Source organism: Schistocerca cancellata, chromosome 5 (genome assembly GCF_023864275.1).
Source record: "Schistocerca cancellata isolate TAMUIC-IGC-003103 chromosome 5, iqSchCanc2.1, whole genome shotgun sequence".
In the NCBI taxonomy this organism is placed as follows: domain Eukaryota; kingdom Metazoa; phylum Arthropoda; class Insecta; order Orthoptera; family Acrididae; genus Schistocerca; species Schistocerca cancellata.
Window position 1 is genome coordinate 219635364 of NC_064630.1, and position 25876 is coordinate 219661239.

At 38.7% G+C, this 25876-nt stretch overlaps 1 protein-coding gene and 1 non-coding gene across 3 annotated transcripts in view; one reads left to right on the forward strand and one right to left on the reverse strand.

The window, feature by feature from the left end:
- Positions 1 to 635: 635 nt before the first annotated feature.
- LOC126189818 (U6 spliceosomal RNA) lies at positions 636 to 742 on the reverse strand. Its single transcript, XR_007538229.1, has one exon. It is a non-coding gene; the product is annotated as a U6 spliceosomal RNA (small nuclear RNA).
- A 3598-nt stretch (positions 743 to 4340) lies between these two features.
- The window catches only part of LOC126187894 (phosphatidylinositol 4-kinase type 2-beta), a 42238-nt gene continuing 20702 nt past the window's right edge, over positions 4341 to 25876 (forward strand). Inside the window, exons 1-5 of one of the 2 annotated variants that reach the window (XM_049929245.1) lie at positions 4341 to 4642; positions 6601 to 6719; positions 7267 to 7467; positions 23834 to 23965; positions 24086 to 24331. In XM_049929245.1, the coding sequence (XP_049785202.1) occupies positions 4582 to 4642; positions 6601 to 6719; positions 7267 to 7467; positions 23834 to 23965; positions 24086 to 24331 (759 nt within the window). In that variant the 5' untranslated portion in view covers positions 4341 to 4581. Of the gene's footprint in view, positions 4643 to 4768; positions 5297 to 6600; positions 6720 to 7266; positions 7468 to 23833; positions 23966 to 24085; positions 24332 to 25876 lie in introns of those variants that run through there. The other variant, XM_049929244.1, reaches the window with a different exon arrangement.

Genomic DNA, 25876 nt, shown 5'->3' on the forward strand with positions numbered 1-25876 from the left:
CCAGCTCGGCAGTGAAAACACTGCAGCCAGCTGGCAATGAGTGTTGTTCAAAATGATCTCCAAGAGTAATAGCATAACCAACTCGACCATCAACCATCGAACCATCGGTATAGACCACGTCAGAGCCGTGAGGCGGCGGGATGGAAAGAAAGCGGCGGTGGAGGGCCTCAGGAGGGACTGAGTCCTTCGGGCCCTATACCAAATCCAACTGAAGGCATGGGCGGGGCACACACCACCATGGGGGTATACTTACATGGGCCTGGAAAAGAGATGGGAGAGGGAAAACTCAAGCCCAGAGAGAAGAGCCCGGACACCCTGACCGGGGCCGCCGTTCTGGAAGATGGACGACCAAGTTAGGGAACAGGAGATGGTAATTTGGATGCCTGGGCAAGCTACAAACATGTGCAGCCTAAGTGGCCAGTAGTCGTTGGCGCCGGATCCGCAATGGAAGAACACCAGCCTCCACAAGTATGCTGTTTCAGGGCTCGTGCAGAAAGCTCCAGTTGCAAGTCGAATCAACCCCAACCTGAATGGTGATGACGAACCGTAAGCCAGGCTCCCACGATCGAGACGGGACTGAATCAACGCCTGATACAATCGTAGAAGAGTAGACCGATCGGCACCCCAGCTGGTGAAAAAATGTGGAACGCTTCACGATTTTGCGTTTCATCCTTGTGCAGTGGCCATGCTAATCTTCTCTGTATCGTTCCAATTTTAGTATATGTACCGCCGAAGCGAATACCTGTCAGGTCTCTGTAGACTTTCTGCAAGTGCCTATGTATATCTGCTCTGATTTTCAGCCCCCCCCCCCCCCAAAAAAAAAAAAAAACTTAATGACAGCTCTCTGCTTGGAACACGCCTCCGTTACAGACGCCATTTTGAAGGCTACGTATAGCGCCGCCACCTATCGGAACTTCATGAAACTACATGGACTGAAGTGGGAATTTATCACCATGTCCCACACAAACTATGCATTATTTTTTCTTTTCAACCAAAATTGGTCGAGAAAAAAAAAGTGTTGCATTACTTGGACGTCCGTCATAGTTCTTTGTTCGAACGATTTACGGTACACTTCGATTAAAAAAGAAGCTAACTCAGCTGTCAAATAGGATAGAATCTGACAGGAAACCCATAAGGGCCTGGAGTCTTGTCCAGTGATGCCAATTTCAATTCCTTTTTTATCGTCATTAACGCGTATACCTTTATCACCCATCGTTGCAGTGACGCTAGACTTGAACCACGATGTATGAGCGCCTGGGCTGTACTTGTAACTTGGGTTTCATTGACAGTATTCTGATATTATCACATTTTCTTTGTGTTTTATCAGACACGGTTTTTTTTTAACGCTGTGGTAGCCGCTGAAGGCTTCATCCATTGCTCTTCTGACAGTCGAACTTGTTTCATTTATCATATTTCTATCTATAGCACTGTGATTTGTGTTTACATATTTTGTGCAGTACTCGCTGTTTCTTTTATAATGGTTTTACAATGACTGCATACCACGAAGAGTCCCTCCAATCATTAACTGCTCTATCTAGTGCTCAGTCAACTCGCCTTCTAAACTTGAGGCAAAGTTTCCCTGTTTGCTCTAATTCACCGCTAAATGTTCCGAGTTCCTGCTTGAAATATGACATTACTTCCTCTTTATCTAGTTTACTGAACGTGTAAATCTTTCAGCTTATCTTGGTTTGATCTTTGTTCCCAAGGAGTCACCGTTGCTCCAATTCCCTCATGTTCACAGGTACCATTTTCGTTGTGAACATCTTCAAAGATATTTGGTCTATATGTTACCATTAAATTTAAAATATTTCCGTCATGTATGGTCTTCAAAAGCTTCTGTTCAAAGTAGAATTCAGATAAAGCATTCAGTGTAATTTCTCAGTAGTCTATATCTTGCCAAGCCCACCATTTACAAAACTGTAAATATCCCAGTTGATTGTTGGATAAATAAAGCCTCCTACAATGACGATAGTACAACTGGTAATTATATGTCTGTGTCATCTAGTTAAAGTTTTTCCTAACGTTTTCATTTACTTCTTGGAAGAGTCTGGTGGTCAATTGGAGGAGTTATAAGTTTATGCCCAGTCTTGATATTGAGTCTTACGCAAACCTTCTCGTACGCCACTTCTATTTTACTGTGGATTTGAGTTTGTTGTCTACTGTTACGAATACACCACCTTCATTTTCCGTTAGCCTATCCTTTCCATATACGCTTAGATTTACCCCAAAAATCTCATTGCTCTCAATCTTGGATTTTCGCCACGTTTATTTACCTATATTATACGAGCTCCTCTCCTTTTTAGGAGTTCAAACTGTTGGACGTTGTTACAGATGTTACGGCATACGATACTATGGCATACAATACAGTGTGAAATTACCATTTGTGAGGACACATAGCCAGGAGACGCTCCGATACAGCGTCCAGTTGACGTTCGTGTGAGAGAAAACTGTCTCTGCCGAATACTGTTCCCATACTTCTTTATATTTTTGTTCAGTGGACAAGTAAATACACAAATGACTAAACCTAAAAAATGGAGTGAAACATAATATTGCGGGAATAAAGTACACAGACATAGTTTGTCTTATTTTTTACGCGAAAGAATCTGTGCTTTCTTCGTTTCTTAGTAATATAGTGAGAACCCGCCAGGTTAGCGGAGCGCGCTAACGCTCTACTTTCTGGACTCGGGGAGGCGCGCCGGCCCCGGATCGAATCCGCCCGGCGTATTAACGACGAGGGCCGGTGTGTCGGCCATCCTAGATGTGGTTTTTAGGTGGTTTTCCACATCCCCCTAGGTGAATACCTGGCTGGTCCCCACGTCCCGCCTCAGTTACACGGCTCGCAGACATCTGAACATTTTCGCACTATTCCATGGATTACACTAGTCGCAGACAGTTGGAGTACACTAATTCCTTCCCGGGGGGTACGGGGTGGCGGCAGGAAGGGCATCCAGCCACCACTTCAACTAACATTGCCACACCCGGTTAACCATGCCACCCCTGCGTATCCGCGGGAAAAACGGCACAAGCCCAAGTTAGTAATATAGTGAGAAATCAATAATGCCATCTGTAGATATGCACATCTCTCGAAACTGAATTATGACCACCAAACATTTGCGGGTTTGTAACGTAATTCGGCTTAGAGCGGCAATTTTGTATGTATTGGACACTTGTGCAGTTCACACGGTCCCAAAAATTACACGCACTAGACTGAAGACAATGTTTCTTTGACTTCTGGTGCAAACTCATCACACACCGCCAAGGAGGTTCAAATCACAGTCTCCTTGCAGCTGGCGTGGGCGGTGTGGGAGGGGGTACCTTACTGACGTCAACATTTAAGATACGTAGATGGTATACCGGTCTTCTCACTACCTGATAATGTATATAAAGTGTTATTCCAAGCAGTTTCAATGATGTCGTTAATAATTTCAAAAAAATGCTTAAAATTTGTGAAACATTCAACTGAGGATTTGTGTAGCAAAATTGTTCATTTTTCATTCCACATTTCTGGCGTTACATTTCAGAAATAGTGTTTTCTGTACGTCAGTACAATCTGCGTGTAAGGGGCGAAACTATAAATTTGAGAATATTATTTAAGGTAACCATCACATAACAATAAGTAGCAAGACATTCATCAGTTCCTCACCGAACCATACTCGTTCTCCGTGAATTTCCGTGGCGTCACAACTGGTCTCTACATCATACAATATGTGATTCATTAGTCCTAATTAGATACAAAAAACTAATTTTGAGACCATAACGATGGTAGACAGTGAAAATCTCGTAACTCCATTTTGTTAAATTTTACACGAGAAGCAGAACTTTTTTTTTTTTTAATAAATGAAGTGATACAAATAATGTTGTTTCATGTGTAAATATATAGTAGAAGCCTAGTTATTGACAGATTAGAGAACTCCACACTCTTTCAAATCTCTTATTTACAGTGGAGTTACTGGAACCACGATGTTTTCATTGCCCACCATCGATATTCGTTTTCAAATGCAGTGGAGCGAGTTATTCCCTCAGTATTCAGAAATAAAGATGAATTTATAAACAAACGTTCGCTTGAGAATAATCTCAAATGGCTGCTTTAAAGCGGCCTGTTTGATCGATTTCTGGTGAGTCATTAGGAGAGGGATTTAATCTCCCCCATTTCACAGAATACTACCATTTTATTGTAAATGAGAACACTAGACACGGAAGTTCACATTTGCGTGTGCAGGCAAATGGACCGTAACTTATTGGCCTTACTGCCCTACCAGTTAGCGATGTATCATCAGCATAATCGCGTGTACACGGAAGCGCTTATCATGTTTCCGTAAGTATTGCGTCACTGCATCGTTGGCAAGACTGTGAACGCAAATTGAAGCGGGCGTATTGTTTAAGAAACAACGACTGGCAGCTCACGTATTCGTGGCATGTATCTTATCAATGGAGAGGATAAGAGTTTGTGCTGTATGTTCAGTGGAATAGGTGAAAACGCCGCCACCGCTGTGCGCAGGCGCTAAAGAACAATATCGTAGGACTCACGAAGCAAATAAACTGTGTTGTTGTTAGTGTTTACTGTAGTATAAAATGTGAAACATGGAAGACAACTATGAAGAAATATCCGACCGCGGTTGCCCCTACGCGTGTTGCCGCAGAGGTAAGTGGAAGAAAGATTAACTTGTACGAAAACGTCAGGATTGCAGTCCTGGATTTTGTCTCAGTTATGTTTTAGTAATCTCAGATGCCTCGCATGTAGCGTTTTAGTCTGTCATACCGTTAACTATCCGTGGCAATTGTGGGAATCACAGACAGTTTGAACTGTAAACGATAAATATTTGTTTGTCGTTTTGTAACGTGTATTACGAGGAAAATGCTACCAGCGTTGTGGTTGTGGCTGCGAAGTCATCGGATTACAGCAGGCTGCTGTCTACTGTCATCTGTGGTAATGGCTGCCGCGGGCGGTAGCAGCTGTTTGTGTTGGAAGTGCGTGCGTTCTAAACAGCATTTTGTTGGTGTTTTATGTGTCTGAGAATCGTCATATAGGAAGTGAATGAATATCCTTGGACAACATCAATGACCGAAGATCACACATTACCCAAAGGACAGTTACTAACCGAAGAGAAAAGTCGAGCAAATTCTGTTGTGTCGCTGTCATCGTCTGGTGTGTCAGACGAAGTCAGCATATTGCCAGAAGTGACTTTCGCGCCGGGTTCAAACAATAGTGGCACAATTGATTCCCCACGGGTTAATAGAGAAAACCAGCCGCTCTTAGGGCGGATGGAATTGGATGTCACATTCAATAACTTTCCGGGTGAGTGATACTTGTGTACAGCTAATTTCACTTTGCTGTGTCGAAAACAGGTAAGGTTAGTTTGCTAAGTAGTATGACATGTTCAGTTTAATCTTATTTCGTTAGTGTATCGTGTAGAACTAACATGGTGCATTGACAATCAGTCGAGAATCTGTTGTGACACACTCTTTGTACACAACATTCAAAAACTCTGAGCTCTTGATTTTTTCTTGATGTATTGTTAAAGATGTATGGTCTCCTACTTTTGATATCAGAAATAAATTTTTGGTGCATTATAATAAATTCAAGATTGAGTGTTAGATCTTAATAGATAAATCTTAATACTTTTAACAAAGACACATTTCGTGCAACCTATATTGAATTCCATAACTTGCAGGTAGGCTGCATGTTTTAAAAAGCAAGTCATAACGGCATAGCTGAAGGAAGAGTTGACCATATACTATGAGGAAATAGAGAGGAGTAAAATACAGTTGATCATATAATATGAGGGAGCGGAGAGGGGGAAACGACAAGTAATGTTACATAATGTTTTACATATCGTTGCCTTTTTATAAAAGAACTTACCACTGAGAGGTTCCATTGTATTGCCAGCAAAACTTTTGTTGTATTGTATAGTGTTCCAACAGTTTATTTATATTCTTGATATGCATTTTATGTACTATGCTAAAAGACCCTTTTGAAATGGTTGTTGTCAGTATTTAGCAGCTTCTCTAAGTTACGCAGACTGTGAACATGTCAACTTAAGAACTGAAACCTACAACTTACATGTTATCTTCAAACATGTAAACTGTTAGGCAAGACATGACATATATAATAAACATTCTAGTATAATGACAGAGTCAACATTCATTTTGGGACTTTGGACAATTCATATACAGTTTGTGAATAGGTATTTAAAATAGATTATTTTAGTAGAGAGTGGTCCTTTCAAACCATAGTGTTGTCTTCAGAGCCTAAACGGACAATTGAAGAGTGATCATTATTTGGTAATTATAAAAACTGCATATCTGAGGATGTTACAGTTTTTTGTGTATAACATCACAATGAAATTCCCTTTTTATGTCTATTCTGCTGATATATGTGTCGTTTCTTTAATAATTAGTTTCCTAGTTAAATGATTTTTAATGTAAGTCCAAAATGATAAATCTGACAACATTTAGCTGTGATATGTGGTAAAGAACTTTTTGTGTTTATATAAAAGTTGAATATTGGGATATTCAGATTTTCTTTCCATTGTATTGATAATGGTTTAACCCAAAAAGTCTGGTTTAAGTTTGTAATATATTTGCACTTTTTGGTTTCAGATGATCCCCAGTTTTCTGAACTTGTGCGACAGGCAGAATACGCTATAGACAATGGAATATACCCCGAAAGAATTTACCAAGGATCAAGTGGAAGTTACTTTGTTAAAAATCCTGCAGGTGTAAGTAGTGATACTCTAAACAGTGGAAGTACCAGCACCTATTGGAACTGTTACCAGATGTTTGCTTGGTTATTTTGCATTTTCCATAATTTGCAACATATTCCATAAGAACCACACTGTCAGAATGTTCATAGTTCTTTTACCAGTGTTCTGAGAGTTAACTTATGGTTGGGTAAATCTAATATGCATGTGCATCAGGGTTATCTATCTCAGAAAAAACAACTTAGAGACACACTAAGATGTGCATATGATTCTTTGAATTGTAATGTTTTGATTAAATGAATTTTTGCATTCAGTCACAGGCTGTGAGAAAGGATTGTTAATAACAGGTGGGCACAAACATTGTTTACCCCTACATTCTTTAAAGTGAAGAAAGTGGTAACAATAAAATAAAAACACAAGTTTGTTGTTTGTAAATCTATGGTGTTAAAATAAAATTATGAGAAAATCAAAAACAGAGTGGAAGTGCAGAAGTTTATACCAGGGATATAATGAGAGATTGTCATAAATTTATTACTGTGTCTCACAAAGTGTCCAATGCTTACAGAAAATTATTGGAGTTTTCAAACCAAAGGATGAGGAACCTTATGGAAGACTGAATCCCAAGTGGACTAAATGGATGCATAAACTGTGTTGTCCGTGTTGCTTTGGACGGTCATGCCTTATACCAAACCAAGGATACCTTTCTGAAGCAGGTGCCAGTTTGGTGGACCAGAAACTGCAACTGAAAGTAGTACCTAAGACTAAGGTATGTACCTGAAGATTCTGAAAAGTGGAAAGTTGTCAAAAGTGCAAGAAAAGTTGTACAATGGTTTAGTAGTGTAAATTCTGTTTTGTAATGGCATTGATATGGTCATCAGAGTCCAAAAAGGGGTTATTGCTCATTTTTCTGTACACACGCTATATATGACAACATGAAACAGAAACATTGTTCATTGTGTGATAATTTAGCATAAAACTGTTCATAATGTTGTAGATCCAGATTTGAAACAATGATATAAGATTTATGTATAATCTAAAATAGGCTAGCCTATAAGAGGCTACTGTGTGGTATTGTACCTGTTCGCTGAAATCTTATCTGTGATGACAGACATTTGTGTAGCGAAGGCCAAAGTGTAGGTTAGTTTGGAAGATGATCATTTGATTGTGCTTTGGTGAAGCCAACAAATGTGAATGTGAAATAAAGGTAGCTGTAACCGATTAATTTTAAGCATAGCCTAGATGTGTTTGGATCCATGCCACATTTAATGAACATTCCATTACAAAAACTAAAACTGTGATGTATGTTCAGAAAACCAAATAATATAACAGACAAGTCTCTGCTAAGTTTTTGATACATATTATATACATGTATCGTACATAAACTTCAAAAACTGCAAAAGGGGACTACTACATACCTTTTACCCTTATAAGAGTTGAGTACAGTAATGTGAAGACTTGCACTTTACGACCACTATCATCTGTATAAATTTAACCCTTAACTTTTGGAACACCCTGTATATGCTAAACAACTTTAAAGAAAAATAATACTATAGAGCAGAATCAGTCACCAATAAGATAATTTTTATTTTTGTGTTAACTTTGCTGTCTATCAAGTGTTTCACATCATTGGCTTGATGATGCAGCTGAAGTGAAAAAAATGATGTTATTAGGTGATTATGTCTAAGAAAAGCAACACATGTACATGATGAATTACATATGCTGCAGGCAACACCAGTAAGAATAGTGTATAAGGAAAGCAAGAAGACCCAAAGAGCAGCAACACATTTCATTACAGTTTCATTCAGTAAGCTTGAAAGAGTCATGGAGGTTCCCAGCCAACTCCAGTGGCAGACGCTGAGAGGCAGCCTTTCTACATCATGGTGTGATTTAGGGTGCAATTTGCTATTATAGTTGCGACAATGTACATTCATAGGATCATCCACTAATATGTTGCTTCTTCCTACATGTGTCTCTCGAAATGACCAAGAGGCTTACTAACAATCATTCGTTCAGTGGGTATGCCTGGGTGCCACATTCAGCATGTTGAAGAGGCTATTCCTGCAGCTATTGAGGGTACAAGGTACAGCCAACAGCAGATTGTGCATATGTTGGAACAAATGATGCCTGTCATCTGGGCTCCGAGGTCATCCTTGGCTCATTCCAGTGAATGACAGAGAAGGTTGAGAAGACCAGTCTTGCGCCTGGAGTTTCAACGAAGCTCCCAATTTGCAGTATTGTCCCAAAACTGATCATGTTCTTTTGGTTCTGAGCCGAGTGGAAGAATTGAACCAGAGTCTTCGAAGATTCGGTGACAAGCTATGCTGCGACTTAATGAACTTGCGCCTTAGGGATGAGAACTGTAGGGTTCCTCTAAAAAGCTCAGGTATGCACTAAACATTGGAGGCTGCTACTCAGGTAGCTGACTGAGTGTGGGGTGCACACAAAGGTTGTTTTAAATTGACCGACTCCACCAATCCAGATGACGATAGCTGTAGCAAGCCGAGAAGTATCACAGTAAGCTAGAAAGAAATGTCCCATAGAGGTGAAAGTATTAAAATCCCAGTGGTAAACTTCCGAAGCATTTGCAGCAAAGTGCCAGAGTTTGAAGTGCTCATTAGGAGCAGTGAAACTCACATAGTACTAGGTACAGAAGCTGCTTGAAACCTGAAATTAATAGCCGTAAGATTTTTGAGGAAAGTTTGTCATATCGAAAGGATAGGCAAATGGAAAATGGAGGTGGTATATTTGTCGCAGTAGACAAACTCAAGTCCACAGAGGTAGAATTGAAGCTGCATGCGAGATTGTTTGAGCAACACTCAGTACCAGAGATGGGCATAAAATGGTTATTGCATCACTCTATAACCCACCAGACGCATGTCCTGATGTAACTGAAAAATTAGAGAGAACCTCAGTTCACTTGTACATAAGTTCCCAATCATACTGTAATCATCAGTGGAGTCTTTAATCAACCAACAATTAATTGGAAAAATTGCAGTTTTGTTAGTGGTGAGAGTGATAAGATATCCTGTGAAACTTTACTAAATGCCCTCTCTGAAAACTACCTAGAACAGATACTTAGGAATCATACTCATGGTGGAAATAGATGGATCTAATGGCAACAAAAAGACTCGACATCTTCGAGGATATCCACATCAAAACTGGTATCAGTGACTATGACCTGGTTGTGGTAGTAATGATTACCAAAGTACAAAGGACAACTAAAATAAGCAGAAAGATATATATGTTCAGAAAACTAGATAAAAAAATCAGTAGTGTCATACCCTAGTGAAGGATTTAAAACTTTCATCACAGGCAGGAGTGTGTAGAGGAATTCTAGCTCAAGTTTAAAAGAATAGCTGACCATGCACTGGATAGATAAGTACTCAGTAGAGAAGTTCATACTAGCAGGGGACCTACATGGTATACAGTCACTATAAAGAGACTTCTAAAGAAACAGAGAAAGCATAGGGCTGAGTGAAATGCATTTGGCTGTCAAGAGAGCAGTGCGCGAAGCCTTCAATGGCTACCATAGCAGAGTATTGTCAAGGGGTCTTTCACAGAACCCACAGAAATCCTAGTCATATGTAAAGGCTTTTAGTGACACCAAAGTTAGTGATGAGACCCTAGCGAATGAGACAGGAATTGAAACTGAGGGTAGCAAAGGAGAAGCTGAAATGCTTAACTCTGATTTCAAATGTTCCTTAACAAAGAAAAACCCAGGAGAATTGCCTCAATTTTAAGCCTCGTACCACAGAAAAGATGAATGAAATAAGTGTTAATGTCAGTGGTGTTGAGAAACAGCTGAAATCATTAAAACTGAACAAAGCTCCAGGCTCCGAAGGAATCCCTGCCAGATTCTACACTGAATTTTTGGCTGAGTTAGCCTCTCTTCTAACTATAATCTATCATAGATCCCTCCAACAAATAAAACATTCCCAGTTTTTGGGAAAAGGCACAGGTCACGTCCATTTATAAGAAGAGTGGAAGAAGGGATCCACAAAACTACCATCCAGTATCCTTGACACCAATTTGTGGTGGAATCTTAGAACATTTTCTGAGCTCAAACATAATGAGGTATCTTGAACAGAATGATCTCAATGCCAACCAGCATGGCGCTTGAAAACATCAAACATGTGAAACCCAACCCGCACTTTTCTCACATGACATATTGAAGGCTTTGGATCAAGACAACCAGGTAGATACAGTATTTCTTGATTTCCAAAATGCATTTGACTCAGTAATGACACCTACGCTTACAGTGGAAAGTATGATCATGTGGGGTATCAAGTGAAATTTGTGGCTGCATTGAGGAGTTCTTGGTAGGGAAGAGACAGCGTGTTATCTTGGATGGAGAGTTATTGTCAGATGTAGAAGTCACTTCAGGAGTGCCCCAGTGAAGTGTGTTGGGACCCTTGCTGTTCATATTGTGTATTAATGATCTTTCAGGCGATATTAACAATAAAAGCAGGCTTTTTGCAGATGATGCAGTTGTCTGTAATGAAGTACTATCTGGAAGAAGGTGCATAAATATTCAGTGAGATCGTGATAAGATTTCAACGTGCTGCACAGACTGGCAACTTGCTCTAAATGTTCAGAAGTGAAAAATTTTGCACTTCACAAAATGAAAAAAACCTTGTATCCTATGATTATAATATCAGTGAGTCACTGTTTGAATCGGCAAACTCATACAAACACCTGGGTGTGACACTTTGTAGGGATGTGAAATGGAATGGTCACATAGGTTCTGTTGCAGGTGAAGCAGATGGTAGATTTCAGTTTATTGGTAGACTACTGGGGAATTGCAATCAGTCTACAAAGGCGATTGCTTACAAATCACTCATACAACTAGTTCTAGAATATTGATGAAGTGTATGGACCTGTCGTAGATACGACTGACAAGGGATATTGAATGTATACAGAGAAAGACGTCACAAATGGTCACAGGTTTGTTTAATCCATGGGAGTGTGTCACAAAGTACTTAAGGAACAGAACTGGAAGACTCTTGAAGATAGATGTAAACTATCCCAAGAAAGTCTGTTAACGAAGTTTCAATAACTAGTTTGAAATGATTACTCTAAGAATGTGCTACAACCTCCAATGTATTGCTCACATAGGGATTGTGAAGATAAGATTAAAATAATTAATGCATGCACAGAGGCATCCAGTCAATCATTCTTGCTGTGCACCATATGTGAATGGAAAAGGAAAAAACCTAATAACTGGTACAAAGGGACATACCCTCTGCCATGCACTACATCGTGGTTTGCAGAGTAGAGATGTAGATTCTTCCCACAAATAATTCATGACTGGGACAGGAAATGGGTGAAGTGACAGTTGACCGGTAAGTACCCTGTAATTCATACGGTGGTAGCTCAGTGGAGGAATGTAGCAAGCTTAAGACAGTGTGATATAACTTTAAACAGTGGAAAATGCATGATGGAATAAGGAATAGATTATGAAAAGGATAGTTGCTACTAACCATATAGCAGAAATGCTTAGTCACAGATAGGCACAACAAACTTAATTAATAGTAAATATTTAAGTAGTGCTAAAATAGACAATTTTTTGTTAACCAGATCATTAAGATAAATTTTAGCACGTATGTAGTTAACAACTGTTAAGTTTGCATATATCATGCCAATGCATCAAATCTAGACCAGCACTCAGGAAATGACGGCCTTAATTTTTTTCTGCCAACATTTGATTATTCTCAGTCAGATTCTTCTGATACATAATGAACTTTGAACTGAATTAATTTTGAACTACTATTTATTTAATTTTCATTAGTGTGGTTTTCATTCCCTTCCAGTATAAAATGAGAGCAACTCTAACTGAATAACTGGCCCAAAAAGGCATACAATTATGTGAACTTCTTTTTATACACACATATGTTCATCATCCTCTTGACAGTTCCAAATAAAATACTGTATACACCATTCAGGTTAATACTTTATTTGTGACTTTTCAGATATATTGGGATGAAACGACAGCTATACTGCATGGGTAAACAGATAATAAAAGAAGTATTGCGTTTTCTGTTACATATAATTTCTTTCAAATGGTAAACATCATTCATGTAATGTAACCTGGCAATTCTTCTAAATCTAAAGCCAACAACTGAGTCTCACTGTAACTATTATTAGGGCTTCTTCCCATTCCATTCACATATAGGATGTGAGAAGAAAATTTCCTTAAATTTCTCTGTGCATGCTGTATTGAATCTAACCTTGTCTTCATGATACGTATGGGAACAATACATACGTGGTTTTAATGTATTCCTACACTCGCAGCTTAAAGCTGTTTCTTGTAACTTCGTAATTATGCTTTCACTGGATAGTTTGCCAGTTCTGTTATGCAAGCATCTCCATGATGCTCACTCATCAGTCCGTTCTTGGACATGATCATTCATACTGCCCTTCTTTGTAAATGTTCTGTATACTCAGTTAGTCCTATTTGGTATGAGTCAACTACATGAAAAGCAATCTAGCATGTGTTCCACGACTGTGTTGTAGGCAATCTCTTTCCTAGCCAGTTGTGTTTCCCCAGTATTCTTCCAATGAACTGAGAATTGCCAACCGCTTTACCTATGACAGAGGCTATGTGATCACTCCATTTCATATCTGTACAATTTGAGACAACCAAATAATTTAATAGTCATGGGTGACTGGAATTCTAGATTAGGAAAAGGGAGAGAAGGAAACATAGTCGGTGAATATGGTTTGGGGGTAAGAAATGAAAGAGGAAGCCATCTGGTAGAATTTTGCACAGAGCATAAAATAATCATAGCTAAAACTTGGTGCAAGAATCATGAAAGAAGGTTGCATACATGGAAGAACCCTGGAGATACTAAAAGGTATCAGATTGATTATATAATGGTAAGACAGAGATTTAGGAACCAGGTTTTAAATTGTAAGACATTTCCAAAGGGAAGAGGTGGACTCTGACCACAATCTATTGGTTATGAACTGTAGATTAAAACTGAAGAAACTGCAAAAAGATGGGAATTTAAGGAGATGGGACCTTGATAAACTGACTAAACCCTCACTGTGTGACAAGCTCGCCCATATTTTATGTAAGTAGCCAGCCAGTGACAATTTCAGTGGCATTCTTGTTGCTGTGTTTTCCCTTTCCTTCGGTTTTACTTTCTTGAATAGCATTTTCTTTCTTTTCCTGCTTTCTTTGCGTGTGTGCTTCAGTTTTCTTCGGTATGTCCACATTCGTTCCTTTTAATGTGTGTCAGGGCACTGATGACCTCAATGTTGAGCGCCCATAAACCCCAACACACACACACACACACACACACACACACACACACACACACCTGACTAAACCAGAGGTTGTAGAGAGTTTCAGGGAGAGCATAGGGAACAATTGACAGGAATGGGGAAAAGAAATAACAGTAGAAGAAGAATGGGTAACTCTGAGGGATGAAGTAGTGAAGGCAGCAGACGATCAAGTAGGTAAAAAGACGAGGGCTAGTAGAAATCCTTGGGTAACAGAAGAAATATCGAATTTAATTGATGAAGAGAGAATATACAAAAATGCAGTAAATGCAGCAGGCAAAAAGGAATACAACTGTCTCAAAAATGAGATCAACAGGAAGTGCAAAACTGCTAAGCAGGGATGGCTAGAGGACAAATGTAAGGATGTAGAGTCTTATCTCATTAGGGGTAAGATAGATACTGCCTACAGGAAAATTAGAGACCTTTGGAGAAAAGAGAACTACTTGTATGAATATCAAGAGCTCAGATAGAAACCCAGTTCTAAGCAAAGAAGGGAAAGCAGAAAGGTGGATGGAGTATATAGAGGGTCTATACAAGGGCAATGTACTTGAGGACAATATTATGGAAATGGAAGAGGATGTAGATGAAGATGAAATGGGAGATACGATACTGCGTGAAGAGTTTGACAGAGCACTGAAAGACCTGAGTCGAAACAAGGCCTCGGAAGTAGACAACATTCCATTAGAACTACTGACGGCCTTGGGAGAGCCAGTCCTGACAAAACTCTACTATCTGGTGAGCAAGATGTATGAGACAGGCAAAATACCCTCAGACTTCAAGAAGAATATAACAATTCCAATCCCAAAGAAAGCAGGTGTTGACAGATGTGAAAATTACTGAACTATCAGTTTAATAAGTCACAGCTGCAAAATACTAACGCGAATTCTTTACAGACGAATGGAAAAACTGGTATAAGTCGACCTCGGGGAAGATCAGTTTGGATTCCGTAGAAATGTTGGAACACGTGAGGCAATACTGACCTAAAGCCTTATCTTAGAAGAAAGATTAAGGAAAGGCAAACCTATGTTTCTAGCATTTGTAGACTTAGAGAAAGCTTTTGACAATGTTGACTGGAATACTCTCTTTCAAATTCTAAAGGTGGCAGGGGTAAAATACAGGGAGCGGAAGGCTATTTACAATTTGTACAGAAACCAGGTGGCAGTTATATGAGTCGAGGGGCGTGAAAGGGAAGCGGTGATTGGGAAGGGAGTGAGACATGGTTGTAGCCTATCCCCGATGTTATTCAACTGTATATTGAGCTAGCAGTAAAGGAAAAAAAAGAAAAATTCGGAGTAGGTATTAAAATCCATGGAGAAGAAATAAAAACTTTGAGGTTCGCCGATGACATTGTAATTCTGTCAGAGACAGCAAAGGACTTGGAAGAGCAGTTGAACGGAATGGACAGTGTCTTAAAAGGAGGATATAAGATGAACATCAACGAAAGCAAAACGAGGATAATGGAATGTAGTTGAATTAAGTTGGATGATGCTGAGGGAATTAGATTAGAAAATGAGATACTTAAAGTAGTAAAGGAGTTTTGCTATTTGTGGAGCAAAATAACTGATGATGGTCAAAGTAGAGAGGATGTAAAATGTAGACTGGCAATGGCAAGGAAAGCGTTTCTGAAGAAGAGGAATTTGTTAACATCAAGTATAGATTTAAGTGTCAGGAAGTCGTTTCTGAAAGTATTTGTATGGAGTGTAGCCATGTACAGAAGTGAAACATGGACGATAAATAGTTTGGACAATAAGAGAATAGAAGGTTTCGAAATGTGGTGCTACAGGAGAATGCTGAAGATTAGATGGGTAGATCACGTAACTAATGAGGAGGTATTGAATAGAATAGGGGAGAAGAGGAGTTTGTGGCACAACTTGACAAGAAGAAGGGACCGGTTGGTAGTTCATGTTCGGAGGCATCAAGGGATCACAAATTTAGCATTGGAGAGCAGTGTGGACGGTAAAAATCATAGAGGGAGACCAAGAGATGAATACAGTAAGCAGGTTCAGAAGGATGTAGGTTGCAGTAAGCACTGGGAGATGAAGAAGCTTGCACAGGATAGAGTAGTGTGGAGAGCTGCATCAAACCAGTCTCAGGACTGAAGACCGCAACAACAACAGATATTTGTATGACTTACTGATCCCAACTGTGACTTACCGATATTGTAGTCATAGGACACTTAAGTTTTCTCATTTTATAAAGTGCATAGTTCTACATTTCTAAACATTTAAACCAAGTTGCCAGTCTCTGCAAACCTTCGAAATTGTACAAGGTCTTACTGAATACTTCTGCAGCTTTTTTGAACAGTCCTTGCTTGTAGATAACTGCCATTATTATTGTCTGCAAGGTTACTAATATACAGCATAAGCACCATGCTGAAACAAAGGAAAAAGATGGGTCAAACAAAGAAGGTATTAGGTCAATTAAAATAGACAACACAGTGGTCATAGATGGTATGGAAGTAGCAAACATACTTCATAATAACTATATCAGTGTAGTAGAAAACTTAAAATTTGAAAGAAATAGTCAAAAACAGAAGAGTATTAAGGTACCAAAAATATCATGCAGTACTATGTTCGTAAGACCAGTCACAGAAGATGAACTACTGAAAACTATACAGAAACTGAATTCCAAGAAAGCAGCTGGTGATGATGAAATATCAAACCATGTAATAAGGCTGGTAAGTGAGTAGATAATAACACCACTGCTGAACATAGCAAACTGTTCTTTCAGAGGTGGAATTTTTCCAGAAAAACTTAAGATAATGAAGGTGGTGCCAGTGTACAAGGAAGGGGATAAGGACGACCCCAACAACTAGAGACCAGTTTAACTTATATCACGTTTCTTGAAAATCCTAGAAATGCTTATGTATACCAGATTAGTTAATTATTTGGACAAACATAACATTCTCATACCCTCACAACAAGGTTTCAGATAGGGTAAATCTACAGAATCAGCAATTGCCAGTCTAACAGAATACATTTTACAGTCCTTAGATGAAAAAAAGTTTGTCTCTACTGTGTTTCTGGATCTTTCAAAAGCATTTGACACCATTGGCCATGAAATGCTGATACAAAAATTTGGCAACAATGGCATTCTATGGCAACCAGGTGAATGGATAAAATCATACTTGTGCAACGTCAAGCAGCATGTATCATTAGGAAACTCATACCAATCAGAAACCAAACCCATCAGATATGGAGTGCCGCAGGGTTCGGTAATGGGTCCATTGTCATTTAATGTGTTTGTTAATGATATAGGTTTTAAGGAGGAAGAAAAGAAAATATTGTATGCTGATGACATGAAAGTACTAAATAGTGACCAAAATATGGAACAGCTTGAGAGAAGAGGATACATATCTGCAAATGCCACAGCTCAATGGCTGTTGGAAAATGAACTGGTTATAAATCTAAAAGAAATTATGTATGCAGTGTTTAAAAACAAGGAGAAGGCTGTAGACATGGATTTAGAGGTTGATGGAACAAGGCTGGAAGAAGTAGAATCTGCTAGATTTTTAAGTATTCTTGTGGATAATGAACTGAAATGTAAAAAACATATTAATAATGTCTGTAAGAAACTGAGCTCTGTCACATTCTTAATGATGCAGCTATCACAGTATTCAGACAAGAACCTTCTGTGTACAGTGTATCACAGACTTGTTGAACCATACTTACAGTATGGAGTGACTGTCGGGGGAAACTCAAACAAACAAGAGACAAAACGAGTGTTCACATTACAAAAAAAAAAAAGCAATTAAGACCATTTTAAGAAGAAAGACCTCTGAAACGTGCAGAAACTGTTTCAAGAAGTTAGGTATCTTAATTTTTTCATCGTTGTATGTATACAAAACAATAATGTACATCACAAAAGGTAGTGAGGATTGGATTACAAATGCTTGTGTACACACCCACAATACAAGAAGGAAGAATGAAGTACGGAACATACCCCACTGACTGGAAATGCTAGAAAAAGGACTCCAGTACTCTGGTATCAGACTACTAAGAAGTCTGCCTAAAAACTTGCAAGATAGTTTACTTGATGACGCCTTTCCAAAGAAACGTAAAGACTATCTCATTGAAAAAGAGTTTTACAGTGTTGCAGAAAACCTGTGCCATTAAATTATATATATATATATATATATATATTGTTATTCATTATCAATTATGTAAAAATGTAAGCTAAAGGGGTATATGGTAAAAATAAGTGATAATGAATGTTACTACTTTGACATGTCCTATATTACACGTACATTTACTTTATGCAATGTAATCTTACAGGCTCAAATTAAATTCAATTCAATTCAAGAGAACCCAATACAGTTTCCAGAAGCACATCTGAAGTTAATTCTTCTTGTATCACCGAGTGGGGTAGCATAGTAGTTAGCAAACTGGACTTGCGTTCGGGAGTACTGCGGTTCAAACCCACATCTATCCATCCTGATTTAAGTTTTCTGTGATTTTCCGAAATTGCTTAAGGCAAATGCCAGGTTTGTTCCTTCAAAAGGGACTGGCTGATTTCCTTCTCTCTCTGTCCCTAGTCAAAGTGTGTGCTCCATCTCTAATGGCCTTGTTGTCAACTAGGCATTAAAAACTAATCTCCTCCTCCTCTTTCATCTGTCAATATTGCTCCCTCCAAAGTAACATCCTGCAATCTACCAGCAAAAACTCCTTAATCCATTCACAATTTTCACTCCATACACCATACAACTGTAATTCTGATAAGTGGAAGTACGGCATTGAGTCATAAATTTTTTGGAAGCCAAGAAATACTGCATTCACTTGACTGCCTTGTCCCTATCTTGCAGGATATCAAGTGAGAATAGTGAAAGTGGATGCCAGATGATCAGTGTTCTGGGAATCCATGCTGGTTAACTTTAAGGTGGTCATCTGTTTGAGACACCTCATTATTTTTTAGCTCAGAATTCGTTCTAAGGTCCGACAACAAATGTTGTCAAGTATGTTAGATTATATTTTTGTGGATCACTTCTGCTAATCTACTTCTAGACAGCTTTTTTAAGCTGTTCCTCAGTGCCACTGTTGCTATTATCTATTTTAATCATCTTTAAAGTGTTATGAGAATTCAGTTTGGACAACACTTCTCAATTTTCCTTCATCAAGGAATATTCGATAATGGAGTTAAAGATTTCTGCCTTTGCTTCGCTATGTTTGACTCTTAGATCCCATGAGTATCTGAACAATTTGGTGTTACTAACAGGCTATACATACAAATTTAATTTCTTGGGGTTTGGTGAGATATTGAGATATCTTTCAATAAAAACTTGCTATATCTGCCATTGATGTATCATGCATTGCCCTCTTGACAGTGAAATGTTCTTCATGCAGCTCTATGCTTTCTTGCACCTATTATGAAATGGTCCGTTTCATTAGATGTTTCCTTTTAATTACTGTATATCATGAAGGGTGCCTACAATCGTGAACCATTTTATTAGGTAGAACAATCCAACACAAACTGCTAGATTATATTTGTGTTATGAAACAGAATCATGTGGTATGGTGTTGACAGAGATGAAAAAATAGCTTTTGAAATAGAATTAAAATGTTCTACTTTGGTGTCTTCCTTTCAGAGTTAAATTGTTGTGAAGTGACTGTACAAAGAACTTCACATTGGGAACAATTTCTTCAAGTTGGAAAGTATATTAACTACAATATGAAATGGATAGATTGTTACTCACCCCACAGAGGAGGAACAGAGCAGCGGAAGTTACTTGGGAAGAAGGCTATGCCCTTCCACCACTCAACACCTCTGTGTGCTGAGTAACATTTTTCATAATGTTCTTATTCCATAGCAGATTTCCATGTTTTAAAAGATCTCAACTGCTCTATTCGTTGCACTGTTTTAACGTTATTTGTAAACATTTTTCATCCATTGGAATGAAAACTCTCAAACAAATTCACTGTACATGTAGGTCACTTCATATGTTGACACAAGTGATACAGATGATCACTGATTTGAATAACCTATTTTTCCATACAACAAACATTATTTATTAACTCTGCAACCTCGTAATGTTCATACAGCAAGTAAAAATTTTACCAATTTGCACTGAAAACTTAATTCCACAATTATCCAGTAAACTACAATGATCTGTGGTTGTCATGAAAACTTTCCAGTGCTACAAAAAAAGAGGGTAGGGCCTTCCGCACCATAAATTCCATTTGTAAATTTACATCAAAGATGAAAGGGGAAAAGATGACAAGAACCTCTTGTGTTCTGACACAAGCATTAATTCAGTAAATTACCGTTCATTATTTCTTTACAGGTTACAGAGGTATGGGATCAGAAACATTACTTCGTAATTGTTTGACTCGTATTAAACTGAAGTGGAACAGTGAGTTGTGATGATGATGATGTCAATCTCAATCACTTCCCTTACAGGTTCCCCAAAAGCTCCCATGGGACTTGACTCTTAGTTCAAATAGGTTGCTGTTGTACGTTTATAAATTACTCACTGCAGTTGTACATAAATGATGTTATTAAATATCAGTGAGCACTCATTCTGTATGCAAGTGATGCACGTCTCAGTTGAAAATGAGGGATGAGTAGATATTTCAGAAGAGCATTAATCCTGGTTTCATTAGAACTATACAACTGAGTGTAACAAAAACCCATCTAATCCAATCAAAAACTAAAATGTGGAAAGTGGCAGAAATAAAGGTAAGTTGAAGTGATCAGGAAATGAGCTAAGTAAATGGTGTGATGCCCTTACGCCTAAATCTCGACCAGAATTCAAATTGAAAGGCACAAATAGACCGTTCAGCAAATGAATTGAATGACCTCACTTTTGCAGTGTCTTCTTATCAAATGTCACCATCTTGACACCACGAAGCTAGTGCATCACACTTTCTAAATAATCCTGTTGGATGTGCAGATGGAAGGTACAGACACATGAAATATGTGTAACATTGCCCTTACCTGCCTAAGGTATCTGCAGTAGGAATGTCGATGATATTGCAGGGTCGCGCGGGATTAGCTGAGCAGTCTAAGGTGCTGCAGTCATGGCCTGTGCGACTGATCCCGGTGGAGGTTCGAGTCCTCCCTCGGTCATGGGTGTGTGTGTTTGTCCTTAGGATAATTTAGGTTAAGTGGTGTGTAAGCTTAGGGACTGATGACCCTAGCAGTTAAGTCCCATAAGATTTCACACACATTTGAACATTTTGATATTGCAGGCTGGTCATGTGACTGTCCTTAAGTGAGCAAAAGTAAGGCTACCTGACAGCAGTCCGTCTCTGTTGATATTATCTGACTTTGCCTCTGCAAGTGAGCTACGACTGCCACTGCTGTTTATCAGTACTTATTTAGACTTACGTTGCATAATGCTTAGGCTTTTGAGCATCTGGTTTCCATCAGTGCCAGACTTAGTAAAACTTAGTGTAATATCATACTTTCAATACGTGTGCACAGCAAATTAGTAGTGCTTGGACTTGTACCAGTTCTAAGTTCATTCACAACTGTTACATTTTAATTTTTATTCAGAACCATGGCTGATACTAATTTCCATGAAGAACTATTATTGTTTCACAGCATGAGCAATAGATAATTTTTAATCTTTTTTGGCAGAAGGTTGTGAGCAGTAAAAGTTTTGGACAGTAAAGTGAGCATTACAACTTTATTTCAATTATTCAATATGGCATAATTTTCTGGGAAATTATTGTTAATATTTCATGGCTCCTCAGTAGCTCAGCGGCAAGTGCTAGACTATAAATCCAACGGTCACAGGTTGAGTCTCTGGATATTCCCAGATTTTAACCTGTTATTTATCACTTCTTTTACCACTGGCAATGTTTGTTAATGTGACAAATACAGAATCCACTGTGGTTCAGGTCCCACAGCAACTGAGTGGGTAAGACGGTTCGAAGGCCAGAGGAAGGCAGTGGTGTACCTCCAGCAACAGAACCATGCCTAGTAAAGCAAACATTCAGTTTGATGACAGCCTTACTTTTACTTTAGGCTGTTTCGAGGTTACTATACTGAGCGTCACACAGGAAGAGGACCCAGTTTTAGATAGCTCCGTGCATTCATTTCCATTGACTGTTGGCAGCTAATGAAAGTTAGTCTCCTTACAGAAACCTTTCTGAGAGTGTTGCTGGGCAACAATAACTGCCCTCTGCTGTAGTGAGAAATTGATATACTTTGGCGATAATTCAGTTTGAGTCACTGTTGCCTGTAACACCACCTTGTAATTCTTAACATGTGGTATATACACACACACACACACACACACACACACACACACACACACACACACACCTGATCATTGTGCACCCAGCAGAGGTTCATGTTGTGCATTATTTAAAATTATCAAACATTTCTTCTTTGTAAATTTTTAACTTCAGATTTCATTTTATAGTAACTACCATACACTTAAAAATATTGGTCTTGGCCATGATTACAATAACTTTCTACACATAGCTTACATTTCACTGTGCAGATATCACAGTTATAAGACTCATTTCTCTTCCCTCTCCCTCCTCCTACACATGCCCCTCCAGCTGCCACTTTTGTTGCTCCCTTGTATAGCTGGATGTTTCACACCATATCTACAGCAACTGTTAAGTTGAATTTATTTGCCGCTTCAGAAAAACTAAGCACAATACAATTAATTTTGTGTGTCACTATATTCTTGCCATTCTCAGGGCAACTAATTTTTTCCAGACACTGACAGATAACAAAATCAGTAATGCCGAGAGTAAAATTCCAACTGCAAATGTTGGATTAGAATAAATTTCTCAAAGACGCTACTAATTTAACCTCTTAAAAACTAATTTGTAATGAACAGTGTACATATCGCAGTTTAATTTTGCATTCAGCATAGGAATATGCCTTTCCTTCACTGTTCCCTCAGAAATGGATAATGTACCTTACTTTAAAAAGTTTCTCTCTGTGCTTTGATGACATACATTTACTGTTAAGAATGAGTGTGTCTCCCCTCTTAACCTCTCTGAATTTTAAAATGGAATATACCACCTAGTTTCAAGAGTTGTCAGTTTACTGGCTACTATCCTGTGTTGGAAATGATGTGTGTGTTTTTGGTCTCCAGAATAGTGCATCCATTGACTAGGTGTAGTGTTGTGGCGTTGAAAGACAGCCACGCCACTCGGAAGTAGCCGAAATGCACGCGTACACACACGCCGGCTGGCGTGAGGTCTGAAACAGGATACTTAATGAATGCTATAAAGAAAAGTACGTAGCTGCGTTAATACTTAACTTTACTCCATCATTTGTATACAGCATTCTTGATTATACAAGTGAGACTCTCTCTAGGAATGGTTAATGGCGCCTTGCTAGGTCGTAGCCATGGACTTAGCTGAAGGCTATTCTAACTATCTCTCGGCAAATGAGAGAAAGGCTTCGTCAGTGTAGTCGCTAGCAAAGTCGTCGTACAACTGGGGCGAGTGCTAGTACGTCTCTCTAGACCTGCCGTGTGGTGGCACTCGGTCTGCAATTACTGACAGTGGCGACACGCGGGTCCGACATGTACTAATGGACCACGGCCGATTTAAAGCTACCACCTAGCAAGTGTGGTGTCTGGCGGTGACACCACATGTAGAGTAACAGTCTGTTACACGATTCAAAGACTTTCCATTTGTTTGGATCACTTCCTGTTAATTGAAAGCTGACTTGCAGTGTGTGTGTTTGGGGGGGGGGGGGGGTGCTTAAAACCTAGTTTTCTGTGCTCCAAGCTTCAATCACCTACAGGTGAGTTTTTGTATTGGCCTGTGTTACATATTGCTGCATCATCCAGAATTTTCAATTTTGTTGACTGGACAAATGAATGAACATCCCATTTAAAATAACTAGTTCAACATTTTATTACCATAATTTTGTTTCAGGTTGTGAAATTGGTAAGTGAAACATTCAATTATCCACGCATTGATCGAGAAAAGGCCCGCATGAAGAGAGCGATTATGGCACAGTTTCCAAATGTGGGACGACATTTCAACAGAATAGGCCTTAGGCCGAAGGTAAAGTGTCTTGATAAAAATAACTAATGACTGCATGGATTACACATTTTCACTTCAAGGAGTAGGTGGATCACATTTTATTATTCTGCTTTTTCAATTGTAATTGATCTGATTTTTCAGGTTGGGTCTTTCCAGTTATTTGTGGATGGTTACAAGGATGCTGATTATTGGCTCAGGAGGTTTGAATTGGACCCTTTACCTGCGAAAGTTCAACGAGATTTTCAGCTGAAGTTTGAACGGCTTGTTGTATTAGATTATATAATTAGAAATACAGATCGAGGAAATGATAATTGGCTCATAAAATATGATCAACCAAATATTCAGTCACATATTAATTCAAATGGTGGAGAATTGCTGGATGCAACAGTAAGTTTTTCTTATTGTGGTTCTCTCTCTCTCTCTCTCTCTCTCTCTTTCTCGCAAGTCATTTATGGCTAATAGGAAAAACAGTTAGGGTTGTGCAATGTAAAGGTTTAGCTGAGCAACTTCTTACTGAATCTGTGCATGTTCAAACAAGCCCATAAATTTTTTGTAGCATGAAGGTCTCTTAATTACTGTAAAATGACTTTATTCGCAAAAAAAAGTAGTGAGCAGATGTTCAGATCAGCTTTGCTGTAAAGTTGTCAGTACATCAGTCACTGCCTTGTCTATTGTCTCCAAGCAGTTGAGACATTCCAGTATGAAAATCTTATTGTTCTGACCATTTGATAACTGACTGCACCCTCAGACATTCACTGCTCGTTTCATTAATTTTTGTTGGTCATAGAATAGAATGCTTCTGCGGTACAGAAGCTAGAGGTAAATGAGGAATAGGCCCTATGTGCTACACCAAAAAAAAAAGGATTTTTGGTTCATTCTGAATTTTCAGTTCAGATAATGCTGTAAGACAATGTTACAGTCACAAAGTTGTATTGTTTGTGACTACTACACTGTGACTGTAGAACTGAAGGTAATTCATATCTGACGCTGCAGATAAATCTTCAGAAAAATGTAAAAGCTGTGTTACAATATGCGGACTGCATTGTTACAGCTGATAAAACCTGGCTTTGTTATGATAGTTTTCAAACAAGGTACAGATCTAGAATTAAGTGTTGAAGATAAGGTTACACCTGTGATAGTCAGATCTTGCTATGTTAAGAAAAGAATGGTGATGGCCTTTAGTCAACCTGAGGAGTGTTGGAACATGGAATGTTAGGCTCTTTGAGAAATGGTAAGCAGTGGATGTACTTTCAGTCTATCTTCATTTGAGTTTGTAACAATGAAAACAATCAATTATTGATAAAATTATTTAATTGTATAGAATGATAAAATTATTTAATTGTATAGAATGATAAAAATCTACTTACCAAGTGGTGGCAAACACACACATAAAAGACTCTTGTGATTGGCAAGCTTTTGGAGCCAGTGGTTCCTTCTTCAGGCAGAAGGGTTGAAGGGGAAGGAAAGACTCTTTCCTTCTCATCCCTGACCTGTGGTTCTGGGTGACTTTAGTGAAATCTACCCCTTTTCCTAGATCTCTCCCGTCGTTTCCCTTCACCCTTCTTCCTTCCCTTCAATCCATCTGCCGGAAGAAGGAGCCACTGGCTCCGAAAGCTTGCCAGTCACAACGGTCTTTTATGTGTGTGTTCAGCTGCCGCTTGGTGAGTAGAGTCATTTAAGTTTTGATGCTCTCTTGTAATATGAAGACAATGGTAAAAGTATATTAAAGTAAAAGAATAGATAGATAGTTGATCCTTTTCAAGAATTTTTGTGTATACTGGGATATTTTGAAGACATTAACATAATGATTGTAACACCCACAATTCGAATGTGTATTCATAAAAACCAAGAAAGCTAGTACATTGGTGATAATGCGCTACAAATATTTCAAGTAATTTCTCTCTTCTTATCAGCATTCCCTGTTTCTGATAT